The sequence below is a fragment of the Drosophila nasuta genome, unplaced genomic scaffold (genome assembly GCF_023558535.2).
Source record: "Drosophila nasuta strain 15112-1781.00 unplaced genomic scaffold, ASM2355853v1 ctg26_pilon, whole genome shotgun sequence".
Lineage (NCBI taxonomy): Eukaryota > Metazoa > Arthropoda > Insecta > Diptera > Drosophilidae > Drosophila > Drosophila nasuta.
The window spans coordinates 212,745-222,934 of NW_026869474.1; the positions used below are offsets into that span (position 1 = coordinate 212,745).

General features: G+C 46.3%; 1 protein-coding gene across 1 annotated transcript; it reads right to left on the minus strand.

The window, feature by feature from the left end:
• Positions 1–4,361: 4,361 nt before the first annotated feature.
• LOC132797835 (uncharacterized) lies at positions 4,362–6,863 on the minus strand. Its single transcript, XM_060809606.1, has 6 exons — positions 6,576–6,863; positions 5,891–6,513; positions 5,626–5,813; positions 5,265–5,525; positions 4,734–5,205; positions 4,362–4,644 (listed from the first exon to the last, which is right to left on the minus strand). The coding sequence occupies exons 1-6, from the start codon at positions 6,861–6,863 to the stop codon at positions 4,362–4,364; spliced, it is 2,115 nt and encodes a 704-aa protein (XP_060665589.1).
• Positions 6,864–10,190: the final 3,327 nt, after the last annotated feature.

Below are 10,190 nucleotides of genomic sequence, written 5' to 3' on the forward strand. Positions count from 1 at the left end.
AAAGGTATAAACGAATTATGGCAAGCTGACTTGGTTGAAATGGGGAAGTATGCACACTCAAACAATGGGTATCGCTACATATTAACAGTGATAGACACATTCTCAAAATTTGGATGGGGAAGAAATAAAGTCTAAAAATGCAAAAGACGTTGCTGAGGCCATGGAGAAAATATTTCATTCAGGAGAGGATTACCCAAAAATCTTTTAAGCAGACGATGGTAAAGAGTTCTTTAACACTCAATTTAAGATGTTAATGAAACGATATGGAATCAACCACTATTCAACATTTAGTAGTCTAAAAGCGTCAATTGTTGAACGATTTAATAGGTCATTAAAAGACCTAATGTGGCGTGAATTCAGTTTCAATTGGACATACAAGTGGATTGATATATTCAAAACACTAATTTCCGTTTACAACAATAGATATCATAGAACTATATGAATGCCACCCGTTAATGTAAACACTAATAATGAGAAACATATTTTGAAAACTGTCTACAACAACATTAAAATGTTTACGGGTAGCAAATTGAAAATGGGTGATTATGTACGCATCAGCAAGTACAAACACGTATTTGAAAAAGGCTATACTCCTAATTGGACAACTGAAATTTTTAAAATAAGCAAAGTACAAAATAGTTACCCGACAACATACTTACTACAAGACTTCAATGGGAATCCAATTCAAGGTGGTTTCTACAAAGAGGAACTGAAAAAACAAGTTTTCCTAACACTTATCTGGTTGAAAAAGTGTTAAAAAAGAAAGGCAATAGAGCTCTAGTGCGCTGGTTGGGTTTCCCCAACACCGAAGACAGCTGGATGATCATAAGAATGAAATTTTGTAATAATATAAGATTGAAAACAATTTTGTGTTTTGTATTTTTCTTTTTATTTTACTTCAAATTATTTAACATTTTTATTTTTCTTTTCTTTTTATTTCAAGTTATTTATAATTTTTTAATTTAAAACCAATGGTCCATCACATATTCTATTATTAACATATTTCAATGATTCTGATAAATATTCCATTTGTTCAGGAAAAATTTTATCCTTAAACATTTTCATAAAATTATTTATTCCAGTTATAAGTTGTTGTATCGAAATATGAGTTGTGGAGTTGGTTTTGTTTTCAATCAATATCATATTTAAATTTCTTTCGATCCGTTGACGTCTACTCGTAATGATTTCCAAAAGGTGAATGAATCCGGTCAGTGGGGTATAGTCAACTAGACGATCGTGAATGAGAAGGCAATATACCTTTGTATTCAACTCACTTGGTACTCTTAGTTTAGTTGAAATTTTAACATCAATTGGCCCCGATTTGACCGACTCGTTTTGATATGAAAGATCAACAACAACAATAGGAGGCTTTGACTTGAAGTCTAGTGGTGATAAAAGTGGAGAAGGCTTCCGGTTGTAGTAACTCTCTTGGAATTTCACGTACATATCATACAAGGCAGCAAACCGATTTTCATTGAATTTTACATTTAAATCTTCATATGGATAGACTTCAGAATTTAAATACATTTTGCATTTCTCAAATTGTTTGTAATTAGATTACCATTTAATGTAAACGCAATGACTGCAAACTTTGGACGTTCTCTATTTGCAGCTAGCTTAACGTTCCATACATGATGAGTCCCCTGTACCAACGAGAGATTTACATAACAATCCCAGCTTCGGAAAGAAAGTGGAAGTGTAGCACCACTTTTGACTACATTGAACATTTTAATTTTAGTAGTATCGCTTGGAACAATGTGGGGTACTTTCCAACTAATGCTCTGTATAGGTATTTTATATTCAACACCTCCGACTGTTTCTTCAAACATATCATTCATATTTTTAGGTAGTAAGAGAATGAGTTCATGTTTACAATTTAATATAACTTTTTATGATCTTCAGCGAATCCCATTAACATTTTTAGTGGTAATGAAAAGCTGAAATGTCCTCCGGAAGATATACTCTCTCCTCCACTCCACCCGGCATTACGATAACATAGAGACTCCTGTCGGCCAATAGAAAGAAAATTTTTAAGAGTAGATGTGATTCGAGTAAACCGTGTTCTATCCAGTTCGCATCCGTTCAATTCATATCTTATTTCATCCAAAAATAGGCCATGCAATTATTTTTAAGCAAGCCGGCAACATCATTTGTTGAAGTTGTGCCCGTATTTTGGTTAGAAATTTTACTAAGTGTGCCTTCAAAGTGGAGGAAACTTTCAGACGGCAACACATACAAATCTTGGCTCTGTATTGTGATACGAACTTCATCATTTGTTTTGAAGTTCTGCTGATATGGGTAATAAGTGTGATATTCTTTTTCGTGATACTCTCATCATTGTGATGTTTATCTTGCACAAAAAATTTCATTCATTTGAAATGAAGGTAGTAATTTTACTGAATATTAAATCCAAGTGATTTTAAAATCAGTTTATTTTTTAATGATACCGCAGATAGTGGATATGATTGTCCTCGAGATGATAATGATGATGATGTTTTCACTTCACCTTTACATTTAGTAATGGGAGTTGTGAGGTGATGTGACGACCTTTTATTATAAATAATCATTCTGTTGCTCGTAAATAAAGACAAATTGATATAGTTTGCCCTGATCAGTTATCCGTACTTTGAGCGTGCTTATTTCTCTAGTGTTGATAGGTAAATAAATCAAGTTTCGTGGTGTAATACTCATTTTATATCCCGGAGGAACATTGATTCCAAATTCATGAAGCACATGATTTGGTCTATTACCTACATATGAGCCACTGATAATGTTGCATTCAATCTAATTGTATTTACTTTTAAAATATTCACAGGATTATCTGAGACATAAATTTCAGTATTGTGCGGTTTTAGAATACGTGCATCAAATCCAAATAGCTTTCCAATACTTCGTTCACGATTAAAATATACTGTTTCTTTTTAGTAGTAACTTGAACTTTCAGCGTATTATTGTTGGTTTCTATTTTAACTCATCATAAAACCATACCCCTTTAGAACATCAATAATATATGTTGCAATCTCTTCGAGTTCATATGATCCAACAGGTATTTCTATACATTTATTACCAATATGAAATAGATTTTGGTAAAGAATTGTATGTGTGAAAGTCAATGAGAGCATACTCACAATTTCTATTTAATTCAATTAGTGGAAAAAAATTTCGGTTATAACTGATGTGTTTCCATTTAATGCAAATGTTAGTGATGTAGACATTTTGAAGTCTGAGTTTGGACTGTTGTTTAATCATCATATCATTAGTTTTATATCCATATTTTTAAAGTATAATGAATTAATCAAAACCTTTTCTATATCGCCCATTTTTCATATCATCATCTTTAGAGATTAGTAGAAATCCAAATTTCTCCTCCCAGCATTTTCGTGAAATTTCCATAAATGATTCATAGTCCATGTCACTACGTGATCTCGATATATATGACGCATGTTTAAACATTATAATAAAATTAGCATTGTCACTGTTTGCGTAGGGGCGCTGAAAAGTTCCAAAGTTCTTCCTTTCCGAAATAAAAACACTCGCGGTTTTCTTTTAACATTATACATGTTTATTTAGAAACTTTGCGGGTTGTTGTAAACGCACAATTGGGGGTAATTAGACCGATGTAAGAGAGACGTGATTTAGAACTGAACTTAGAAGAAATGCCGACGGCATTTCGACGATGTAGCTGAGAGAGAGAAGCTGAGAGCACTGGAGCTTGAGTGCATTCTTACGCGTGAGCGCATTGCTAGTGAGCGAAAAAGCTTTGAGTGCTTTTCGATCGGCGGAGCGTGGTGTGCCACTCACTTAGCAATGCGCTCGCATCAACATTCTCTCCCCTTGCAATATTGGGATTGCACATGAAAACGGCTAGTAGCACGTGCCTGATTGAATCCAGCCCAGAGTGGAATTCTGTGCCATAGGCAGTCCGCCTTGGCTTGGGAGGATACCCGGCAGCACGACGAACGGGTACACATCAGCCCCAAGACTGCCGAGACCGATGCCGAGCGGAAAAACTGGGCCCGGCTGGTGTGACAGTCCTGGTGGGCGTCGTTGTTTGGAGCTGCGGATCCGTTTTGAAGACGACTTCCCGGCGCATGGGTGACGTCTTGGGCGCAACGTTGCCGTGCACACTACTTCTGCGCCCAGGCGAGTGATGGAGAGGCCCATGGGCACTGCCATCGACTCGCTGATGCGGCTTACTGGACAGCACGGATCCATGAGCACTCGCGCTTCGAAGGCCGTCTTCCCGTGTCTAGCCAGACCGCCGCGGTGGGGAGAATGCTCACTCCCCTTGCACTGGAGTAGTGCCGTCAGTGTCATGGCGGGGCTAGGCACGGGCCTGGTGTGTGGGGTAGTGGGTCAGTTCATCCGGGATGATGATGGTCTGGAGGGTGCCGGTTGGTCGCGTCGGCCCCTCGGTTGTCGCGCCAACCGCTGCTTAGAGCTGTGATCCCGCATGTGCAGCATGGTGTGGTGGTCTTCGCCACAATGCCTGCACCGTCCACCACTGCGGCAAGTGCCCCGGAGTGCTGATGAGCCAAGCAGTTGGGATAGTACTCATTGACAAGTACTGCCCGGAGCCGCTTCTCTGGCGCCAGCTGGGCAAACCGTGGACACTTGCGCAGTGCATGGACACCGCGGCACACCCTACAGCGGAACGAGTTTGTGCCGGGAGCGTGGGTCCCGTTGGAAGGAGGACCAGCTTTGCAACTGGTCGGCGGAAAACACCACGACACGTCTGGATGTCTACCACACGGACCCTTTCATCGGCGCCCGGGCAAGCGGTCAGCACACGCCCAAGGCGCCATTCTTGTGGTGGTATATTCTCCTCTCTGATGATCACCATGTCACCGATCTGGAGGTCGCGTGAGTGTGACTGCCACTTATTCCGCTTATGCAACTCCTTCAAATATTCGTTCTTCCATCGCACACAGAAATGCTGATGGAGAGCCTTGAGCCGTTGCCAGCGATTGCGGATGGACTCCACATCCTCTCTGGACTCTGGCTCCGCCATGGAGAGTAGTGGACCCCCGATCAGGAAATGACCGGGAATAAGTGCCACCAAGTCGCTCACATCCTCTGACATAGGAGACAGAGGCCGCGAATTGAGGCACGCTTCGATTTTGGACAGGAGGGTGGAAAGTTCCTCGAACGTATGTTTAACGGAGGAAACCGTTTTGTAGAAATGCTTCTTGAAACTCTTGACTCCTGCTTCCCAGAGACCCCCATGTGAGGGGCACCAGGTGGGTTGAAATGCCATGCAAGACCTTGATGGCTGTGAGTGGTGAGAATCAGGTTGCGGGTGCTCTCCACAAAATCTTTGGAGAGAATGGAGGAGGCTCCGACTAACGTCTTCCCGTTGTCAGAGTACATGTGAAGAGGGCACCCACGCCGTGGCACGAATCGGGAAAAAGCTTCCAAGAACTTCTCCGCTGTCAGATCCGTGGTCGCAAAGACACATACGTAACCCTTCGTAATCTTGCAGCCCCGTCCGACGTAGCTCTTGACGTCGAAGGGACCGGCGAAGTCTACTCCGGTGTTAGTGAATGGTCGACCGAGCGGTTGGGAGATCGTCCATCAGCTGCGACTGGAGCTTGCGGCGATGTAACACGCAGGTCTTGCATGCACCAATTACTGTCTTCACCAAGTTCCTTAGCTTGGGAATCCAGAACTTGGTTTGGACCAGCCGCATCACCAATTGGTTGCCTCCATGGAGGGAGAATTGATGCGTGAACGAAACCAGGAGGCGTGAAAACACGCAGTCGAACGGGAGTATTATTGGATGCCGTTCGTTGTACGATAAGGAGGTGGACGCTCTTACGTCAAGGGACGGATTCAAGCTTAGGATATCGCTTGACCCGATTAAACGGTTATGAGATCGGAGGAAGCACACTCTTCCGTGTATAGCCGATTCTGAGCCTGTACAATCAGCCTCTCTTGAGCTTCTGCAAGCTCTTGAGAGCTGAGCGTCTCTGGAAACGAGACCTTGGGATGGCGGCAACGCTGGGCAAACCTTCGCACATACGCAAACACTCGGATCGCTCCATCGAACCTGGAGAAACGGTCGAGGAAGTCCTCACACAGGACTTGCGCTGCATGGACCTTCACCGCTCGACACTCCAAATCAGTATCGAGCCCAATGACTGGTGAAGGCCACTGCGCTGGTGAGTGCGTCAGCCATTCAGGCCCGTGCCACCAAAGGCGACTGGCCAATAGCTCTTGCGGCGAGACACCGCGGCTCGTCAGATCGGCTGGATTGTGTTCGGAGCGAACATGTTGCCAAGTGACATACACCGAGTGAATCTTAGCCACTCGGTTAGCCACGAAAGTGGTCTTGCAAGGCTGCTTATCCAGCCACGCCAGAACTATAGTGGAATCTGTCCACAGGTATGTCTCAGCGTCGGGGTTGGGAAGGTGTGGTAGGAGGGCGGCGGATAACTGCCAACAGGAGAGCTCCGCACAGCTCAAGACGAGGTAGAGAGACCGTCTTGATAGGTGCAACTCTAGTCTTAGCCGCTAGGAGGGTCACAAACACTTGTCCGGCCGTTTCCACTCGTGCATAAAGAGCGGCTCCATACGCGCTCTGAGAGGCGTCGCAAAACCGTGGAATTGGATTTTGCGCCGGGAGTGTACTTGGTCCATCTGGGAATGCGGATGTCCTGCAAGGGCGAATAATTTCGCAGAAAACTGGTCCACTGCTCTGTGAGATCCGCCGGTAAGGAGTCGTCCCAGCCGATTTCTTGCTTCCAGATTTCCTGCATGAAAATCTTGGCCCAAATGACCACGGGAGCAAGCCAACCTGCTGGGTCGAACAACTTGGCGATCTGCGACAGCACTCTCTTGCTGAAAGATGGTTTGGACACCATCTCGGCGGTGACGAAAAGAACTCGTCGGACGTGGCCCGCCACCGAATACCTAGCGTCTTTGCGACACTAGCTTCGTCGATCTCGAGGAAGTCTGCATAGAGCAAGTGATCCTTAGGGATTCTTCTCAGCACATCTTTCGAGTTCGAGGTCCACTTACGCAAAGGGAACCCAGCACTTCCGAGCGCCGTTCGAAGCTCATCTATAGCAGACACCGCAGCCTGCTTAGTGTGAGCTCCTGCTAGGACGTCATCAACGTACATATAATTGGCGATGATGTCACTAGCTAGGGGTACCGGTCACGAACATCACTCGCAAGTTGATGCAGAACGCGGATAGCCAGGTACGGAGCACAGTTCACTCGCAAGGTGACTGTGTTGAGTTCAAAGTCGCATAACTTTCGTCTCGAGTGCGGAAGAGCAACCTTTGAAACCGGGTGTGTTTGGGATCCACAAGGATTTGCCGATACATCTTCGTGATGTCGGCGTTGAAAACGAATTTGAAAAACCTCCATTTCAGGATTTGAATGGTCAGGTCAGATTGGAGGATTGGCCCAGTGTGGAGGATGTCGTTGAGACTCTTCCCGTTTGTAGTCGGGCTGGTGGCGTTGAATACAACGTGAAGCTTGGTGGTGGTGCTGTCGGGCTTGAGAACAGCGTGATGCGGCAAATAATAGTTGCCGGAACTGGATGGGGACTTGAGTCATATGATCCAAATCCAGATACTCTTGAATAACGGAGTCATATTGTTCTCTTTAAACGGCTCTCGTTTCTCAGGAACTGAGCGAGAGCGGTAGCCCACGAGTGACCCAGGTCAACGTGACCAGGATCGCGGAATGGGAGCGTGACCATGTAGCGACCAGTTGAGGTTCGCACGGTCGTGGCGTTGAAATTAGCCTCACAGAAAGGTCAGACTCTTTCGCTGGGCTAGCCGGCAGGTCCTCCACCTCCCAAAATTTGGAGAGGAGTTCCTCCAATGGCGAGTTCGCTCGACGCACAGTCGAGCCGAAAAGGACAAAATGGACTTTGATGTGGATCCCGACACAGGGTCAGTCAGGATCCAACCGAAAATGGTCTCTTGACCGAGGAGGGTCCCACAAATGTTAGGGTGAGAGCCGCCGAGCAGAATGGATGGGAGGATATCAGCGCCTAGTAGCACATCAATCTGCAAACTCTCAAAGAACTTGGGGTCTGCCAACTGAATGCTTGGCTGATTTTCGAGGAGTGTTTGTAGGACTATACATGAGGGCAGATTCCCCGCTAACTGGGGAGGACGTACGCCGACGCCTCAATCTGCAAATCGGGTCTGACCGGGGAGCCAAAGAATTGGCAAAACTTTCGAGGCTGGGCTGCCACAGCTTGAGTCAGCCCAGAGACGTGGGCTTGCACGGATGTATACGGCATCCTCAAGCGCTTGAACAACTTTTCGAGGAGGAAGGTTGCTTCTGATCCGGAATCGATCAGAGCCCGAGATGTATAGCGGACGCCGAGATGGCATACGTGAATGACAGCTGTGCTGAGCAGAACACCTTGTGTGTTAACTGCCATGAATGATTGGACATTAGCTGACTGGGTGGAAGTGGACTGTATTGGAGATGGAATGGGGGTTGTGACTGTCGGCGCCGGGTTCACTCGATGCAAGAGTGTATGATGACGACCCTTGCAAGTAAAGCAGCTGTGCGCACTTGTGCACTCGGCCAGGATATGGCCTCGTGCGAAACAATTTAGACACAGCTGCTGTTGCTTTATATAATTGACCCTATCGTTGATACCCATCTGGAGAAAACGAGGGCACAAGCGAATCGGAATATTCTCCCGGGAACACAATTTGCAGGACTGGGCTTTCGAAGTCACCCGACTCTCAAAGGAGTTGACCTGCTTGGCGACGGGGCCTCCTTGCATGAGGCCCGCGAAGCCGTCGGAGCGCTCTTGCTAGCTGACACTTCCGCTATCGCTTCTAGGGTGCGATACCGTTCTAGAAGGAAAGCGTTCACAGTATCGACTGTTCCCAAAGAGAAAGGGTCAACTTGAGGAGCCTCGAAGAACACAAGAAAACCAGGATGCAATCACAATTCTCTGTGTTGATCCCTGAGTGCTCTAAGGCCGTCAGGCACCCTTGAATGGTGCTCTGCAACTCCTGAATGGCTGCACCCGACTCTTGCCCAATGGCGGGCAAATTGAATAGGATCCTCAGCTGACTGTTTTCGAATCGCTCAGTCAAGCTGGACCACGTCGACTGAAACCATTCATTGGTCAAAGGAGACTTTGACACAATGGCATGGGCTTCACCTCTGGTCTTGGAGTTGAGAAGTTTCTCAACTGCCGACAGTCTTGGTTTTGGATATATATAGCCGTGAATAAGTCTCGGAAGGTGGGCCAGCGAGTGTAATCGCCTCCGAAAACTTCGGTGTCGCACGGAGGTAAGCGACACCCTGTGGACATGAACTGCACGGCTTGCGGTTGTACGGGTGTACGGGGAGTGAGTACCTGGGAGGCATCAGCTATTTGCTCACTTAACTGAGCAGAACACTGCTCATAGAGAAGATAGCAGTGATCATACTTTGCCTGAATAGTAGGCAACTCGTCTGTCGTCATTTCATCCGACATGACGCAGGAGCAAGCCTCGTACTCCTTCTCGACCTTGTCCCACAAGGCACGCATCTGGTCCCTCCGACCTGGCACGTACAGGGACGGGCTGTCAGTAGAAGGCTTGTTGACTCGCGTCGCAAAGTGACTGATACGGTAGTAGTTGGAATATCAAGTTTTCTCACAAATCTAATCCTCATGCAAGGAAGTGTTAATTAGGGTCACCTGTCATTAATGTCAAGTGTGAGGTAATAAAGATGCAATTTAATTAGGGTCACCTGTGGAAATGTCAAGTGTGAGGTAATAAAGATGCAATTTAATTAGGGTCACCTGTGGAAATGTCAAGTGTGGGATTTGTGTGACGAATCGTACGTGACCCGAGACGGGGCGATGAAAGGATCGGGATCGGGGTCGGGGGCGTTTCGTCACACAAATCCGTTATCGATCCTTCGATCGGGGTCAGTGTCGAGGTCGGGGTCGAGTCGCTTGTCCAGAGACGCCCTCGGGGTCGAGGTCGCTTGTCCCGACACGCCCTCGGGTCGGGGTCGCACTCGGGCTCACACTCGGGGTCGCACCGGGGTCGCACTCGTAGATCGTGGACGAAAACGTGTTCGTCACAAGTGCTACGATACGCTCTTATCATTAACGAACGTAGCGTGCATTGTTAATCAGGGCGCAGCGCTGTACCCAAAACGATCGAACACGTGAACGTTCAGCTCGAAAACGTAGTCGGAGTCGGGGTCGA

Coding starts and splice junctions, on each gene's coding strand:
- LOC132797835 (XM_060809606.1), bottom strand. CDS start 6,863: ATGGTGTCCAAACCATCTTTCAGCAAGAGAGTGCTGTCGCAGATCGCC. Junction 6,514..6,575: donor TGCGACGCCTCTCAGAGCGC/GTATGGAGCCGC, acceptor TGACCCTCCTAG/CGGCTAAGACTAGAGTTGCA. Junction 5,526..5,625: donor CTTGGTGAAGACAGTAATTG/GTGCATGCAAGA, acceptor ACACCGGAGTAG/ACTTCGCCGGTCCCTTCGAC.